Source organism: Festucalex cinctus, chromosome 12 (assembly GCF_051991245.1).
Source record: "Festucalex cinctus isolate MCC-2025b chromosome 12, RoL_Fcin_1.0, whole genome shotgun sequence".
In the NCBI taxonomy this organism is placed as follows: Eukaryota; Metazoa; Chordata; class Actinopteri; order Syngnathiformes; family Syngnathidae; genus Festucalex; species Festucalex cinctus.
The window spans coordinates 28,391,010-28,409,959 of record NC_135422.1 but is presented as its reverse complement, the minus strand read 5'-3'; the positions used below and the strand labels follow the sequence as shown (position 1 = coordinate 28,409,959).

Here is an 18,950-nt window from a genome sequence, read left to right as displayed (position 1 = left end):
AATGAGTGATTAAACTAAGTAAAACATTTAACCCTCCTTTTTTTTTGGCACATCTATGAGTTACTCAAAGGGCTATTATTAACCAGTATATTAATTTTTCACAAGAGCTTTATTTTTGAGAGCCTACTATAGCAGTTTTAAAGCGTGAAACAAGCCAACTTCACAACAAACAAAAGGCTGCATTTGAAGAGCAAGCAAGCAAAAATGTATTTAATCTTACCTTATCCTAACTGGTCTGGATTTGCACCAGGCTAGACTGCCCACCCGGGCGGGATTTAGCGATCCCGCTAAGGACGTCGGACCCTCTAGATTCGTGCTAGGCTAGGATAGGCGAGGCTAAGCGCTGGGGTCCCTCCGATGCGACTGCAGAGTCCTGGCTGGTGCCTCCACTGGAACTGCGGGGAGGAAACAAAACACGAGAACGTCGACGCGCTGCGTGCACAACACCAGACTGCAGATGGACTCGGAGAAGCACCTCCTCAGGTTCAACGAGTGCAAGTGTGACTTGAAGGGGCTTCAGGCGACAAACGCCAACCTCAGTAAACACGAAGACACACTGAGGAAGAAGTACCACGCTCTGCAGCTGCAGCATGACAGGACTTTGTCGCTGTTGAGGGAGAAGGAGGAAGCCATCAAGTGTCTGCATTCAGATTTGCAGCTGAAGGCCAAGAACATCAAAGCACTGAGAGGTGACCTGCGCACGTGGCCCTGCTCCAACAGCAGATGAAGGCAAACCAACTCAAAGAGGAGGACCTGCTACACTTAGCAAGAGCCAAAGCCAAGGCCAGTGACTTCATCCCCAAAATGGAGGCGACTAATGACATGGATGCATATCTTCATGCCTTCGAAACAACAGCAACCCAACGTGGATGGCCGAAGGTCCAATAGGTGGGACTCTTGGCGCCGTTTATCTCAGGTGAGGCACTCCAAGCATTCCAGGATTTAGAGACTGACAAAACCCAAGATTATCAGCAACTAAAGGCCGAGATCATGGGCTTACGAAATCTAGCCTGGCCCAGCGTTTACATAATTGGTCATTTAAAAATGAGACCACACCCCGCTCACAGATGCATGAACTCATCAGAATAACAAGAAAATGGCTAGAACCGGACAAGAAAAGTCCCATAGAGCTAATCGAAGCTGTGGAACAGTTCCAAGCCACCTTAGAAATATTAAAACTATCCCAAAAGGGGTCCGAAGCATCAGTGACTCCTCAGCGCCGAGTGCCTCGCCTGAGTAGTCCTACGACAGACCGGATCCCCACAGCGGGACCAACAAGAGGATTGAGATCACCGGTACAGCAACAAGGGGGCCTGGGCCTTGAGTGTCGACAGCACTATCGTTGTGGGGACGTGGGGCATATCTCATGGCAGAGAAATCCGATGTGCTCATGCCCACTGAGGAGACTGTAAGTAGCCTACATGCTCACTTTACCGCCCTTCTGTGGCAAAGAGGAAGCCCCAGGCCCACATGCCCTATAACAGTGAATAAGTCCGATGCTGAGGTTCGCAAGCTGGCCGGCCTGCTGAAGGAGGCGGAGCGGCGACAAGAGGAAGGGCTTAGAAGGGCTTCTAAAATAGTTTTCAGAAGTTTTTTCTTTCCTTTTTCATTTTGTCACATCAGAGAAAGACCCTGTTTGTTATGGAGGAAGAAGAAGATCAAGGAAGACAAAGAGTCGTAGAAGGCCTTAAGACAGCGCTGAGGACACAACCTATGAGGTACATCATGTTATTTTTGAAACATAGACTAAACTGTAAAATTTAATGTACATTTCTAGTGACACAGAATTACATATATTTTGTGACTCAGTAACGTAAGGTCAAAATGGGTGGTGGGGTTTGCGAGAAAGCAATACATGGAATAGCTACTCCTCCATGCCAATACCTTATTTTTCTAATGTGGCAGTCTCTTAATGTCATTTTGATTTAAAAATCAAACAAATAAACAAACAAACAAACAAACAAAAAGGTAGTTGATAAAGTGTCTTCTACAAGTTTCTCAATCTTTCCAAGTTCAAGCAAGCTCAAATCCGAACGATAACTTAACACCCAGATCTAACTATCGAAAGCGCTCACTGACTAACAAATCACAAATGCTCAAATTAACTTGGAATGTGGTTTTTGTCCCGACTACGGAACAGTGGACGGACACCCTTCGAAAGTTCCTCGAGGGTGCATGGGGAGTTCGCCCAGCCAGTACGTGTGTTTTGTGGACTTGGAGAAGGCATTCAACCATGTCCTTCGGGGAGTCCTGTGGGTGATAATTCGAGAGTACGGGTTACTGAGCCTGCTAATGCGGGCTGTTCGGTCCCTGTGCAACCAGTGTCAGAGTTTGATCCACATTACCGACAGTAAGTCTGATTAGTTTCTAGTGAGGGTTGGACTCATCTTTAAACATCCCTGGCCTGTGGAAGGACTCGATAATTGTTCCAGTGTCAAAAACGGCATGGCCCAAATTTCTTAATAAGTTCAGACCTGTAGCATTTACCTACCTCCCTGGTCAGGAAAGTCTTTGAAAAAATATTCAAGATGAGATTATGGGTACAGGACAAATTGGATCCATTCCTATTTACTTATTGGGCTAATAGGGGAGTTGAGAATGCTGTATAAATCTTTTACTCTTCAAGGACGCATCTGTTGAGGAGGGACGCATCTGTACTTGCTCCTGCACTCGCTCGTGAATCAAACTACTTGTTGATTTTTGCATTGGGATTTTTAACCACATTGTTGCAGAATGCCTGGCGGAAAAAGAGCTGACGAGAATGAGGAGATAAAATCTTCTCTGAAAAAAACTCAGTGGAATGGTTGCTGAATTACTTGAAATGAAGAAGAGCATTGAGCCACTTCTTCAGGAAATACAGCAATTGAAGACAGAGACACAGGAAAAAGATTGACGCGTTGTTGCCTTGGAACAAAAAGTGGATGATTTGGAACAAAATCTTCGTATCAACGATGTGATAGTCACCGGTATCAAGATCAAGCCGCGCCGTGGCCCTTTGAGAGCTGCGGCTAGCACGAGCATGGAAAATTCTGACCAATCTTCAGGGAATGAGACTGTGGAACAGCAAGTGACACTTCAACTCAGAGATTTATTTTTTTATTTTTTTTTATTTGGGATTAACTGTTGATCTGCGCACATTCCGATGTGCTTTTCGCTCCCAACTGGAGGGACACGACCACCGGCAGTTCTGATCAGGTTTGTTGACAGAAAGAAAAAGATTGCTCTTCTGAGACACCGTCACAAGCTTCGTGGGAAACATGTCTACATCAACGAAAACCTCACCAAACGAAATGCTGACATCGCCAAAAAGGCACGACAAATGAGAAAGAATGGACTTATCGAAAGCACGTGGACAAAAGACTGCCGAATTTTTATTCAAACTAAAGATAACTCTGGTCAACTAAAAACACGAATCGTGAAAGGAGCTGAGGAATTGGCAGCGCTTGAGAGACAACATTAATTCACAATATCACAACAACAACATCACTAATTACCCAAAGCTGGAGTTGTATATGATTACTTGCTGACTTTGCCAAGGCTAACTCTTGTTTATACACCTGCATTGATAACATGTATTGCTGTTCCCGTTTGAATCTAAATATTGTCTGGCGCGAATTCCGTTTGGACATTTGTTGTAACAGTCAAGGCGACATGATAAGGCTGTATTGTGGCTACAATGAAACTGCTGTCAATACGCAAAATGGGGTTGGTGGTCTGGTTCCTGGAATGCGGCTGGCGTGGGCCGCTCTGCTGGGTGAGCTAGGCTGGGCAGCGCACAGGATTCATCAGATCTACAATGTGCTAGCAACCAGTGGTGCTACCTGACCAGAATCGAGGCAGCGAAGACGCTACGGGTGAAAGAGAAGAATTGAGCTTGCCTTGGCTCCTCGCCTGGCGGGGTGGGCCTGCTGGTGGCGTTTGGGAACTAACAACAGTTCCAAATGACTGGGAATAGCCACAATCTACACACGGACATTGGATAGTATGGGATGGATAACGATAAAAATTAATGACTATTCTAAATAATGTATATGATTGATGCGTTACAGTGATGGGGACGGGTCTTGAATAAGCTTCGGCTTCTACCCGTCAGCCCTTCTTTCGGATGTCAATGTTGCAAATGATGTGATGTGATTGATGTAAGCTGTAATGTGTCCGAAAGGAAAAAATGAATAAACCAAACTAAACCAAACCAAACTAAATATTGTACAAGGCAATTTGGATGGTGTGAGCAATTTTGTATTTGCTTTGTATTAAATTCTCTTCTGATTTTAATTACTTACAACCTCACATTTCCAGCACCTACAACATTGACTACAGTCTAGTGTGCTGGATGATGGACTTCTTAAAAGATAGACCGCAGAAAGTGAGTTAATGGTGTTTTAGCAGATGTTATCTTCCACAGGTTCGCACCGCTTTTAATCGGTTTATATACAAATGAGTGTCTGAGTCATGGAAAGGATATATTATTAATCACATATGCAAATGATTCTGTTATTTTGTCACTTTTAAATGATGACGATTCTGATTATGGTCATGTGGTACGTATTTTTAGAGATTGATGTGGTTGTTCCATCATAAAAATCAATGTCTCTAAAACAAAAAGAAACGGTCATTGCTTTCAGAAGGAAGTCTACGCTTTTTCCCTCCTCTTCTTATCTATGGTCAGCCTATGGAGAAAAGGATCAATACCTGGGGATCATTCTTGATGACACGTTAACATTTGATGCCCACACTAACTCTGTGCCTAGGCCCACCAGCAGATGTGCTTTTGACCCTATTTTTATGTAGTTATATTCTTGTTTCATTGAGTCTGTCATAGATTTGTCTGTATCTGCTTGTTTGGATTCCTGACTTGTAGAAATAATAAGTTCAGTAAGATCGGAGGTCGTAACTCCCAGAAACTTTCCTCACTTTAACGAGCGAGACGAGCAAAACAAAGGCCTGATCTATTACAGCGGTCACCCTCTGTCTGGTGAATATAAACTGTTGCCATCAGGGCGTAGATACATTATAACCTGGTGCAGGACAAACCAATGTAAAAAAATAAATAATACCTGTTTTCATTACCATTTTAAATAGTATGGAATAACACTGTATACTGTGTCAGTAGGTGTGTGTAATGTTGGTGTTAGTTTTAATTTTCTCATGTTGACTGATGGCTGTAAAAGGAATTGCTCCTCAGGTCTAATAAAGTTTACCTTGACCTTAACCCGAGAGAACATCACCATCAAAACTATTCCAAAAATGCTAACTCTGACAGATTTATGTTTGACAGATGGACCTCTCTGCTTGATCTCTCACAGGTTTGTCACAAGGTTTATTGACTTAGATGGCTTATCATGTATCTTGAACTTCCTGAAGTCAATGGACTATGAGACAACAGAATCTCCACTCCACACATCATTGATTGGATGCATCAAGGCTTTGATGAACAATTCACAGGGCAGAGCTCATGTCCTGGGACACAGTGAGAGTATCAACATCATTGCACAAAGTCTTGCTACAGAAAACATTAAAACCAAGGTACTTGAGTGCACAACCATGAATTTCTACCATTTTTTTTCCCAGCTGCCCAGTCTAAATCTTGACCAATCTAAAGTGTTGAAAATGGCTTGCTGTCTTTGAGGACGTAATGTTTATAGTTGAACAAACATGCCACTTTGGGGGTCTCCTGAAAAGTGCAGATTTTAGAGGTACAAGGTTTTGGCCTGGTGTTCTGTCAGATCAGCATACCTCGTCAGGTCAGCGTATAGCTGCCGTTATGTAAACTCTATCTGTTACCTCACCCTGAACTCAACCTAACACCCAACCCGTTCCTACTGCGCATGACCCGTTCCCTACACCGCATGCGCAGAAGTGCAATATGGTACTCTGACAAGTATGCTGTTTTGCCGTGACACTGGTGCCAGTAATATACATTATACTTGATGTTTAGGAAATGATTTGTAAATCTTACTTGTATTTTTTTTGGTTTGTTTGTTTAAGTAAGAACAAATTAACACTAACACAAACAGAACAGAACAAATTAACATTAACACAGACATATTTAAAGGCCCGGTTGGCCGTTTTCACTCAGGAAAAGGCACTCTTTAAATACAGGATTTAAACCAACAAACTACTTCTCAATTTACAGCTCTGGGCTTCTCTTAATGTCTGGTGGTGATTTTGTCCTAACCCCCAAGCCTGTATTGTGCCATTTTATGTTTGTTTTGTAAACAGCGGGACGTTTCTGTGGAAAGACAGTGTTTACACCCCTCCAGCCAATCACAGAGCGGGGGTTGTCGTGTCGCAAACGGGGCCGGGCGAATTTTTCGGCTGCATGACGTCACTCCCGCAGCAATTTGACAACACGCACGGATTTTTTTTTCACTCACTCATTCACACATGTAAGCTTCTGCGAGTGAGTGAGTGAGTGAGTGAGTGAGTGAGTGAGTGAGTATAAAAAATAAAATAAAATAATCCGTGCGTGCTGTCAAGTTGCCGCGGGAGTGACGTCTCGCAGCCGACAAATTCGCCCGGCCCCGTTTACGACACCCCACCCCCCGCTCTGCAATTGGCTGGAGGGGTGTAAACACTGTCTTTCCACAGAAACGTCCCGCTGTTTACAAAACAAACACAAAATGGCACAATACAGGTTGGGGGGCTGGGGGTTTAGGACAAAATCACCACCAGACATTAAGAGAAGCCCAGAGCTGTAAATCGAGAAGAAGTTTTGTCTGTTTAAATCCTGTATTTAAAAAGTGCCTTTTCCTAGGTGAAAACGGCAGACCGGGCCTTTAAGAATCAGTAATATTTATGAGCTTTCTTCTCTTTCCTAGGTTGCTGTCCTAGAGATTCTGGGTGCAGTTTGCCTGGTGCCTGGAGGCCATAAGAAAGTACTTGAGGCCATGGTACACTACCAGAACTTTGCTTCAGAGAGAACACGCTTCCAGGTCAGATTATTAGCGTATTTTCCGCACTATAAGGCGCACCGCAATAAAAGGCGCACCTTCAACGAGCGACATATCTGAAAACTTTTTCCATATATAAGGCGCACCGCATTATAAGGCGCACCTTCAATGAATGGCATACCCTAAAACTTTTTCCATATATAAGGCGCACCGCATTATAAGGCGCACCTTCAATGAATGACATATTTTAAAACTTTTTCCATATATAAAGCGCTACAGTAGAGGCTGGGGTTACGTTATGCATCCATTAGATGGGGCTGCACTAAAGGGAATGTCAACAAAAGAGTCAGATAGGTCAGTCAAACTTTATTAATAGATTACAAACCAGGTTTCTGACAACTCCATTCACTCCCAAAATGAATAAATAGCTGTTTTATTATTTTCTCTGAGGTAAAGTATTAGTATTAGCTAGCGAACCAAGATAGTAGGATATTTTGCGCATGCGCGTCACTGATCGTGTAAGGTCACCGATAGCGTCTTGACAGCGAGACCTGTTGCGACTCAATATTGATCAACATATAAGGCGCACTGGATTATAAGGCGCGTGGTCAGCTTTTGAAAAATTTGAAGGCTTTTAGGTGCGCCTTATAGTGCGGAAAATACGGTATTTATTTATTTATAGGGATGGGTACCATTCACATTTGAACCGATACTGTTCCCCTTCTTGGTACCTGGGAATCGATACTTGGGAATCGGTACTCAACGGGACCAATTTTAGGTACTTTTGTACTTTTTTTTTTTTACCCCCCCCATTTAATTTGTTTATTTATTTGGATGCAATCAATGTCATTATTATAACAGTAAAAACAAATCTAATCAATTTAACAATTAATTTTCAATATTTAAATCTTGACAAATAACAACAATGTGAAATTTAAAACAAATGAGCCAGAGAGGAATAGTAAAAAAATAAATGTATAACATGTATAAATGTGTTTTGTGTATATGGAGAAGGCGTTCATCTGTGTCCAGGGCTCGACAGTGCGAGCATTTCACTCGCAAATGCGGGTAACTTTCAAGTGTGTGCCGATGAAAAAAAATACCGCTCACGCGACGCGAGTGGATTGATGCTCCCTCTGCACTATGTTTAAAACGTACATTCGAAAGTCGGCGTGTCCTCCTCTGGCTCTCACGTCGCAACAAGAGCGCGTCACCATGCGCCGACTCAATCCAATAGTATTTGAGTGAAACATGACCCGCTGTGATTGGCTGGCTACTTCCTCATCGGCACGTGATAGTGTACACGCGCACCGCGCAGACTACAATTTACATACAAACATTTATAATATGGCGCTTTCCATCGGACCGGTTCCACATGGAAGCGGCATTTTTTGTCCTCGGATGTCTCCATGGGACTCTTTCAGGGCCGAGCGGTTCCGTTGCAACTGCTGTTTAGAACCCCTACGGCAGTGCTTCTGCAGCGCCGGTCGTCGAGACAAAAAATCTAGTGATGTGCTTCTCGGGTCGAATCCCTGAAGCGTGTGCCAAGTAATGTAGATGAGTGGTTCATGAACGGCGTGTCAATGCGTGTGTTGATGCAGTACGTGGTGATGTTTGAAGCCCCACGAAGGAGGTGTACCACGTGACTGATTCAGGAAATGATTCGATAGGTTGGAGTGTAGTTCGAAATAAAAGCGGCAAAGAAACGCTATGGATTCCCCTTTTTGTGTTTTCGGGTCCCTTATTGCGCTACTTTTTTGCTTTTGGCATTCGATTTGACGAGCTTCTTTTTGCGATGGAACCAGCAAGAAAGAGATTTTCCCTTGTTTGGGAGCACTATGAGCAGATCTCACCTCAGAAGGTAATGCACTGCAATTACGGCACTATTTTAACAGATTCCAATGATAAAATAAAATAAAATGTGACAACATATAAAATTCACATTTTTCTGTTCACAGTTGAAAGTCCCCTTCAGTACTGGGAATCACAGAAATATACGCGTCCAATTCTATACAAACTTGCTATCTCATATCGATGCACCCCTGCTTCCTCAGTACCATGTGAAAGAGTTTTTTTTTCAAAGCAGGTGAAATTCTCTGCAAAAAAAAAGAAACCGCCTGAGTCCAAAAACTTGGGAAAAAATATTGGTTTTAAATAAAAATGAATAAGCACTTTATTTTACCTCATTTCACATTTTCACTTGTTGCATAAGCACAAACATAGACAAAGTAACACAGAACAATTCATGTTAAAACACTCTTCAAATATATATTCATTTTTTTTTTTTTTTTTTTTAAAGAGCTCAGAATTGTTCATTCGGTAGTCTTACCGATTCAACGTATTATCATCATTGCTCTTTTGTGTGTGTGTGTGTGTGTGTGTGTGTGTGTGTGCGTTTGCGTGCGTTTGCGTGTGTGCGTTTGCGTGTTAGCAAATACATATAAATTTATACTCATTAATTCACCTAAAACCTTGTAAATATCCCATTACCCTTCGCCTTAACCAGGTACTTCAGAATCTTGCCAGAGTCGTGAGGTTCAAATGGTCAGGAGACCAGAGAAAAGGTCAGAAAAAATAAAGAGAAAAGAAAGATAAATCAAAGTGAAATCCAGCACCGACCAAACACTTCCTGCCTTCCCCATGGTTACAAAATCAAAGTCTTACGCCAACCCCGGAAGCCTCTAAATTCCAACAAATTAGCGAGATCTCAAGAGACCAGAGGAAAAACTAAAGAGAGGAAGGAGGGAAGGATCGATGAGGCAGAGTGAGATCCATAGAAGCCAGTACATCAAATCCATCAAAGTGAAATCCAGCACCAACCAAACCCCTCCTGCGTGGTTACAAAACCAGAGTCTTATGCCAACCCCAGAAACCTCAAACTTCCAATAAATTGAGATCTCAAGTGACCAGAGGAAAAACTAAAGAGAGGAAGGAGGGAAGGATAGATAAAGCAAAGTGAGATCCACAGACACCAGCACCCACTGATTCAAGGGGCTGTGGGAGGGAGAGGCAAATTCTGTTTGAGTTTCAGTAGATGCTGGTGCGATGGATCTGGCATGCATAAGGACCACCACCAAAGAAAGAAGCCGTCAACCGCGGTCCAGCAAAGCGAGCACCGCCCCCCCCCCCCCGGAATCCCAAGGCCGCGGCAGCACCAAGGCCACCCCCAAGCCACCCGAGCGGACACCGGCTGGCGGGCCGACCCAGACGCCCGGAACACCCCCGCCCCAGCCCCGGCCCATACCCCCGAGCCCAAGGCCGCAGAACGAGGCCCGGCGGGCCCCCACAGCGCCCCACCGGTCCCCAGCCCCCATCCCCCCACGACCCCCCCGCACCCCACCCAAACCCGCCACCCGCCACGACCCAGGCCCCGCCACCCCCGGCCCCCAAACCCCCGAACACACCCCGACCCCCAACACCCAACCCCCCACCCACCCATACCTCCACCCCCCCCCCAAAACAAGCCCCCCCCCCCCCCCCCCCCCCCCCCCCGACGACCGCCCCGCGAACCCCGCCCCCTCACTGCAGGGCTTCACTGCTTTACGGGGCTTCATTTTGTCATCACTAAAAAAATCCGCCGGGAATCCTTAAGGCCTCAGTATGCTTCTGCGAGAGGCTCGCGTGGAGGCGTTACGGCGTAGCTCCGCTCGGGCGTTTGCCTTCCGACTTGTGCGCAATACACATCTGTGTCTGCTGGAGTTTCACACCAAGTCCCGCTGTCGCTATGGCTGGGACGCCACAGAGTGGCGATTCCTCTGCATTTTATGACGGATTCAGGAAGTTCAATTTAATTCAGAAACACGAAACAAAGCCGGGGGGAGAGTAAGTTCATCACCGTGGCAATTAATTATTGCCAATTTGCACCGGTGTCGGCCGTAAACTCGTCAAAACACAACAGCCATGCGCTTAGCGAACACAGTTTTTTTTTGTTTTTTTTAAGTTATTGTTGTTTTCCGCCTCTCGTCCCAGGCACATATGCACATGCACAGCCGTGGTCTCCGAGCAGGAAGTCGATTTGCGCCGCCAGTTGCCTTCACGGAAACTATCTGGGCGGGGGGCGGGGAGAGAGAGAGAGAGAAAAAAAGAAAAAACGCCATCGAACGGACCAATCAGAAGCGAGCTACGCCCCGCCATCTACGGCGTTCAAGGATTGGCGACGTGTGTTCACCGCAGCCGGCCACGAGCGACGCGGCACTTAAAATTCATGGCTCGCGTCGATCATGTGACCTACGGCGATCATCAACGCGAGAGCAAACGTGGAGGCATAAATTAGGCTTAAAGGCCTCAGTATGCTTCTGCGAGAGGCTCGCGTGGAGGCGTCACGTTGGAGCTCCGCTCGTGCGTTTGCCTTCCGACTTGTGCGCAATACACATCACAATACACATCGGTGTCTGCTGGAGTTTCACACGTTACCGTCAGAAAGAAGAAAAAAAGTCCCATAATGATCACTTTAGGTGTTAGAAAAAATTTTGTTTTGTAAAATAAATATATTTGTGTTAAAATGATTATACAAGAACAAGGTCTCACAAAATGATTATGATGTAAGCATTTTATGACGGATTCAGGAAGTTCAATTTAATTCAGAAACACGAAACAAAGCCGGGGGGAGAGTAAGTTCATCACCGTGGCAATTAATTATTGCCAATTTGCACCGATCACGCGAGAGCAAACGTGGAGGCATAAATTAAGCCTAATTTATGCCTCCACGTTTGCTCTCGCGTTGATGATCGCCGTAGGTCACATGATCGACGCGAGCCATGAATTCTAAGTGCCGCGTCGCTCGTGGCTGGCTGCGGTGCACACGTCGCCAATCCTTGAACGCCGTAGATGGCGGGGCGTAGCTCGCTTCTGATTGGTCCGTTTGATGGCGTTTTTTCTTTTTTTTTCTTTCTCTCTCCCCGCCCCCCGCCCAGATAGTTTCCGTGAAGACAACTGGCGGCGCAAATCGACTTCCTGCTCGGAGACCACGGCTGTGCATTTGGATATGTACCTGGGACGAGAGGTGGAAAACAACAATAACTTTAAAAAAAAAATGTGTTCGCTAAGCGCATGGCTGTTGTGTTTAGGCGAGTTTACGGCCGACACCGGTGCAAGTTGGCAATAATTAATTGCCACGGTGATTAATTTACTCTCCCCCCGGCTTTGTTTCGTGTTTCTGAATTAAATTGAACTTCCTGAATCCGTCATAAAATGCCGAGGAATCGCCACTCTGTGGCGTCCCAGCCATAGTGACAGCGGGACTTGGTGTGAAACTCCAGCAGACACAGATGTGTATTGCGCACAAGTCGGAAGGCAAACGCACGAGCGGAGCTACGCCGTAACGCCTCCATGTGAGCCTCTCGCAGAAGCATACTGAGGCCTTAACGTCTCCACGTGAGCCTCAAGCAGGACTATACTGAGGCCTAAAGCCTAATTTATGCCTCCACGTTTGCTCTCGCGTCGATGAGCACCGTCGATCACATAATCGACGCGAGCCATGAATTTTAAGTGCTGCGTCGCTCGTGGCCGGCCGACGTGCACACGTCGCCAATCCTTGGACGCACGTTGATGGCGGGGCGTCGCTCGCTTCTGATTGGTCCGTTCGATGGCGTTTTTTCTTTTTTTTCTCTCTCTCTCTCCCCGCCCCCCGCCCAGATAGTTTCCGTGAAGGCAACTGGCGGCGCAAATCGACTTCCCTGCTCGGAGACCACGGCTGTGCATGTGGATATGTGCCTGGGACGAGAGGCGGAAAACAACAATAACAAAAAAAAATAAAATAAAAAATAAAAATAAAAAACTGTGTTCGCTAAGCGCACGGCTGTTGTGTTTTGGCGAGTTTACGGCCGACACCGGTGCAAATTGGCAATAATTAATTGCCACGGTGATGAACTTACTCTCCCCCCGGCTTTGTTTCGTGTTTCTGAATTAAATTGAACTTCCTGAATCCGTCATAAAATGCAGAAGAATCGCCACTCTGTGGCGGCCCAGCCATAGTGACAGCGGGACTTGGTGTGAAACTCCAGCAGACACCGATGTGTATTGCGCACAAGTCGGAAGGCAAACGCACGAGCGGAGCTCCAACGTGACGCCTCGACGCGATCCTCTCGCAGAAGCATACTGAGGCCTTTAATATAGTGTGCGCGCGTGCGTCACAGCGAGAGTCAACATGCTTTTTTTTTTTTTTTTTTTTTTTCATTTTTGTATTTTTTATACCCACTCACACACATGGCCTACAAGAACATACATGGGCCTCTCCCAGGCGGAGGATCGAACCCACGGCAACCGGCACCAAAGGCAAGTGACGGTTCCACGCCCGCGAGTGTCAACATGCTGAGAACTGAGACGTGCCCGCAATTACGTCATCAAACTCAAAATGAACCACAGCAAAAAAAAAAAAAAAAAAAAAAAAAAACATGAACAGCAGTGATTCCGGGGTCATCATCGTGTCTCACATAAAAAAAAAAAAAAAAAAAGATGTTATACATTAACCAAAAATGAATGTGATGGCAAAAGAAAAAGAAAAATTTAGGGATTGTCACTTTTGGCAATATTTTTTGGATATATTAAGTGGTTAAAATGTGTTTGATAGATTTATTGTTCCATAAGGTGGCTTCACATTTCTTTTGGCTGTGTTAAGTATTGACTTAAGGGGGCGCCCTTACTCTTTATGTTACGGTATTGTATGCCGAATGAGAATGTGTGATGATAGCACAATGCTCTAGCGTGTGAGCAGAGCAGAATTTGTTTTGAGTTGAAGCGACTGTTCAATAAACGCGCCAGTTGATGGCTAAAAAGGAGCGATACTGTTCTGCTTATTCTCCACCACGCAAAAACAAGCTGGAAAGGATTCAAGGCTGCGCCTGATCCTAACAGGTTATGGGCCCAGGTACCGAGTGAAAAGTTTGGACACAAGCTAAAAACGTAAGTTGGCGAGCACCGGACGAATTTACCGGAATAAGTTACCGCGAAGAATAGACGTGCTGAGCTAACAGTAAAGCTACGTGTACCGGCTTGGAGAGGAGTGGACGTGTCGTGAAGAGACAAGCGATCAAGACCAGTTCTTCAAGGCCAATCACCTAAACATAGAGAGATCGACTGACGACGTGAAGAGGAAAGGCATCATGGTGGACGGAGGAGCAACATCCCACATCGTGAATGACATTGGGAAGTTCAAAAGCTTCGATGACTCATTCAGGCCTGAGTCTCATTCAGTTGAATTGGCTGATGGAACCCAATGCAACGGATAGCACAACGTAGAGGAACGGCAGTAGTCTACCTTCAAGACAGCGCCGGGCGACAACACACGGCACATCTGAGGGAGGCACTCTACATGCCTTCATACCCACACAACATCTTTTCAGTGGCAAGAGCAACAAACGGAGGAGCAACGATCATCTTTGAGAAGGAGAACAATCACATGGTTACCAAGGATGGTAACAGGTTTGACATCCATGAGAGTGGTAACTTGTTTTACTTGCCAATTGTTGAAAAGAATGTTGACCAGTGTAAACAATGTGTGTGTCATGATGTAAAAACTTGGCACGAAATTTTAGGTCATTGCAACTACCAAGATGTACAAAAACTACAAGGTGTAGTGAAAGGTATGCAAATAATGAACAGTTCAGTGAAGCCCGCTTTTTGCGAAGTGTGTACACATGCAAAATTCGCACAAACTAGAAATAGGGAGCCTGACAGTAAGGCTAAGAAGCCCTTGGAACTAGTGCACACTGATTTAACAGGTCCAATGCGGACACCTAGCATAGAAGGCCATAGATATGCGCAATCATTCACAGATGATTATTCCGGCACCATATTGGTGTACTTTCTTAAATCCAAGAGTGACACCGTTGAGGCGACAGAAAAGTTCTTGGCAGACATAGCGCCTTATGGAGTAATCAAATGTATTCGTTCAGACAACGGTACAGAGCCGAGACTTTCAAGCACTGTTGAGGAAAAATAAAATTAGGCACGAGACATCTGCACCGTATTCACCACATCAGAATGGTACGGCAGAGAGAGGGTCGAGAACGCTGTATGACATGGCCAGATGTTTTCTGATTGAAAGTAAGCTACCAAACAAGCTGTGGAACTACGCTGTTCAGACAGCAGCTTATGTACGAAATCGATGTTACAGCAGACGTACAAAGAAAACGCCATATGAGATGCTAAATGGTAGACAACCAAATATATCCAAACTGCAAAAATTTGGATCAATGTGTTTTGCATACAAGAATGACAAAGACAAGCTAGAGTCAAGATGCGAGCAGGGTGTGTTCGTGGGCTATGATAAAAACAGCCCAGCCTACTTGGTGTATTATCCTGATACAGATAAGATTCAAAATCATAGGTTGGTAAAATTCACAACCGAGGCAGCCAAAGAAAAGGAAACACAAACACCTGAGTCATGCATGGACTATAATGGTAAAGAGGTACATCCCAAGGTCAACAAGGAGGAAAATGTTGATGGTGAAAATGTGAATGTACCAGATGAGTGTACTCAAAGTGGAGTTCATGGAACTCTACCTGATAAGACTGAACATACACCACATGGTCAAACATCTGAGATTGTAGTGAGAAGAAATCCAAAAAGAAACAGGAGGCTTCCAAGTCATCTGCAAGAGTTTGAGACGGTGGACACAGTTGACAAACTGGTAACATGTGTGGATTCATGTTACAGAGCAGTATGCGATATTCCACAATCTTACCAAGATGCAATAACATCAACAGAATCTGAGGAGTGGAGAAATGCAATGGATGAAGAGATTCAATCGCTGGAAGAGAACAAGACCTTCAGCCTTACCCAGTTGCCGCCAGGCAAACGGGCAGTGGGGGCTAGGTGGGTTTATGCACTCAAGAGTGACAGCAATGTCGCAAATAAATACAAAGCAAGATTTGTAGCAAAGGGCTACAGTCAGAAACAAGGAACTGACTATGACGAAACCTTTTCACCCACAGCGGAGATGACAAGTGTGAGAGTCTTAATGCAAAAGGCAGTGCAGGAGAAGCTCATCTTGCACCAGATGGACGTGAAGACTGCTTATTTGCATGCACCAATTGACTTTGAAATATATATCGAGCAACCGCAAGGTTATGAAAAAGAGACGGAAACCGGTGAAAAAATGGTGTGCAAATTACAGAAGTCTCTTTATGGTTTAAAGCAATCAGGCAGAAATTGGTATACGATCCTACATGCATATCTGATCGAAAATGGTTTTGAACAAAATCCCGCTGACCACTGTGTGTACACAAAAGAAAATGCTGATGCAAAAGTTGTTTTGCTAATATGGGTGGATGATCTCATTGTCGCAGCTAGTAATGAAGACGTACTGAACAGTGTGAAAATGGTGCTTGCTCAGAGATTTAAAATGAAAGACCTGGGGAAGTTAAACCATTTTGTTGGGATTGACTTTAACCAGACGGAGGATATGGTTTAAAATATCACAAAAGCGATATGCAAACAAAATTCTTGAAAGGTTTTAAATGCAAGATTGCAAACCCAGAGAGACCCCGTGTGAACTGAAGTTAGAGTACTCGGAGGAGGCACAAAAGATGAAGGAACCAAAGAAGTACAGAGAGGCGGTGGGAAGTTTAATTTACTTGTCCACATGTACGAGGCCAGATCTTAGCTATGTGGTCAGTAGACTATCTCAGCACTTTGCTGACCCGACAGTGGAACACTGGAACACAGTTAAACATGTGTTCAGATACTTGAAAGGAACAACTGATTCGGAATTGTGTTTCAAAAGAAACAGTACTGAGAAATTAGGTCTCAGGGTATTCTGTGATGCTGACTGGGCATCAGACGCAACAGACAGGCACAGTATGACAGGATATTGTGTTAACTTGAGTGAGGGAAGCGCTCTCATCTCATGGAAAACAAGAAAACAACCAATAGCCTTATCGACTTGTGAGGCTGAGTACATATCTCTAGCATCAGCCATACAAGAATGCATCCATTTAGAACAGCTACTAGGGGGTATAGACAAATACCAATATGCACAAACAAAAGTGTACGAGGACAATCAGGGTACTATTGCACTAGCCAGAAACCCTGTAAGCAGGCAAAGGTGCAAGCACATAGATATCAGGTACCATTTCATCAGGGAACATGTAAACAGTGGTAGGATAAAATTGGAGTACTGTCCTACTGAGCAAATGGTTGCAGATGTGTTAACCAAACCAGCTAATAAGTTAAAGTTGAGAAAATTTGCTCAGAATTTGTTTGGCATTTAAATGCATCGACTGCATGGTGTATTTTGTTTTTATTTACCTTTTAAGGGAACGTGTATATTTTTGTTTTCAAGTAACCCATAGAGCATAGGTGTCAAACTGCAGTCCTCGAGGGCCGCAGTGCTGCGGGTTTTGGAGGTTTCCCACTTTCAACACAGCTGATCCATATTTAAGCTCATCAGTAAGCTCTGCAGGAGCCTGATAATTATCATGATCATTGAATCAGGTGCGTTGTAGTAGAGAAACCTCGAAAACATGCAGGACTCTGGCCCTCGAGGACCGGATCTTGACACATGTGCCATAGAGCTAAGTGCGAGTGGGGGTGTTAAGTATCGACTTAAGGGGGCGCCCTTACTCTTTATGTTACGGTTTTGTATGCCGAATGAGAATGTGTGATGATAGCACAATGCTCTAGCGTGTGAGCAGAGCAGAATTTGTTTTGAGTTGAAGCGACTGTTCAATAAACGCGCCAGTTGATGGCTAAAAAGGAGCGATACTGTTCTGCTTATTCTCCACCACGCAAAAACAAGCTGGAAAGGATTCAAGGCTGCGCCTGATCCTAACAGGCTGGACGGTAGGTTTATTTAATGTCTCAAATTTTTATGTTTCTAAAATACTTCACACTGTGCACATCTTGTGTTTGTGTCTTTTTAAAGGTTAAATATTTGTATTTCAAATTATCAGCCTTTTGTTTTTCTGATCCTTATTTTGAATAGAAAAAAAAAACAATTATAACTGTCAATAGCGACTAATAAATATTTTAACTGATAAATTTTTCAGTCATATCGCCCTTTGTTGCGGTCTATTCAAATAATTGATTCAATATATGAAAATATAGAAGACATTTTTGTTGTTTTTTAACATGTTTGAAGATACTGTAAAAATGTGTGGTGTCTTAAGATTAATGTCGACAAGCAACAAATGTCACTATATGTTTTTAATATTTAAATGAATCGTATGTTTTGATAGCTGCTGCTGTTACAGGCAAACCTCGTGTTCCAATCAAATATTTTGCAAATATATCGAGTTGCGTATGCCTAAGGTCATACTGCACCTCCACAAAAAATGGTGCGACCAAATCCTGTCCTGTGCAACCAACTAAAAATGTTACTCGCACCAGTGCTACCAGTGGAAAAGTTAGTGTAGAGCCCTGCACTTCTTCATGTCAGAAACTGAATCAAATCCTTCTGTATGCTCTTGCATTATAAAAAGGAAAAGAAGAAAAAAACGTATGAATACATTTTTGGAATTGAAGGACAAAGCATTCAAAACACGTTTTTGGGTTTGAATGAGTTAAATGTACAGCACTTTGGTGTCGCCTGTCTTTTAAACGTGGTGTATAAATAAAGCGGTATGGTATGGATTGTCACAAAACATATAGGATGACACTGAAATAATGCTCTTTTCTCTATTTAATCTCTAAATTACATTTTCAGTGTCAAATCTGGCCCTGTTGAACTCACAGATGATATAAGCGCAGGAAGCACCGCCCTATTCTGTGATATGAATGTTAGAGGTTCCTTGTACCTTTTGCCATCAAGTGGATTTAGTTTATCCTGCCTGTCACAATGCAACACAAGCTAGCTAGATATGTCAAAGGTAAATTATTTGTAGTGCAGAGACATAATAATGCATTTGGACCGATGACAGTGAGTGTAATTGGATAACAGTGTGCCACACAATAGCCTCTTTGAAAAAGTTACAAAGACAGTCATACAAGTTGCTGAGATTTTGTATGATTTTCTGTGGTCTTGCAGTCTAATGCCAACATCATTTTCTGTTTTGTGTGCAGATTCTCGTGACTGACCTGGATCGATCCACAGGTCGCTACAGAGATGAAGTTAATCT

At 44.1% G+C, this 18,950-nt stretch overlaps 1 protein-coding gene across 8 annotated transcripts in view; it reads left to right on the top strand.

Annotated features, from left to right (window-relative positions):
• Positions 1-18,950, top strand: part of LOC144031240 (disheveled-associated activator of morphogenesis 1-like) — a 94,065-nt gene that overhangs the window by 34,027 nt on the left and 41,088 nt on the right. For 7 of the 8 annotated variants that reach the window (XM_077538141.1, XM_077538140.1, XM_077538144.1 and 4 more), the window contains 4 exons: positions 1,624-1,718; positions 5,307-5,526; positions 6,822-6,935; positions 18,895-18,950. The exon at positions 18,895-18,950 is cut by the window's right edge and continues 55 nt beyond it. In XM_077538141.1, coding sequence (XP_077394267.1) covers positions 1,624-1,718; positions 5,307-5,526; positions 6,822-6,935; positions 18,895-18,950 — 485 coding nt within the window. The remainder of the gene's footprint in view (positions 1-1,623; positions 1,719-5,306; positions 5,527-6,821; positions 6,936-18,894) is intronic. The other variant, XM_077538148.1, reaches the window with a different exon arrangement.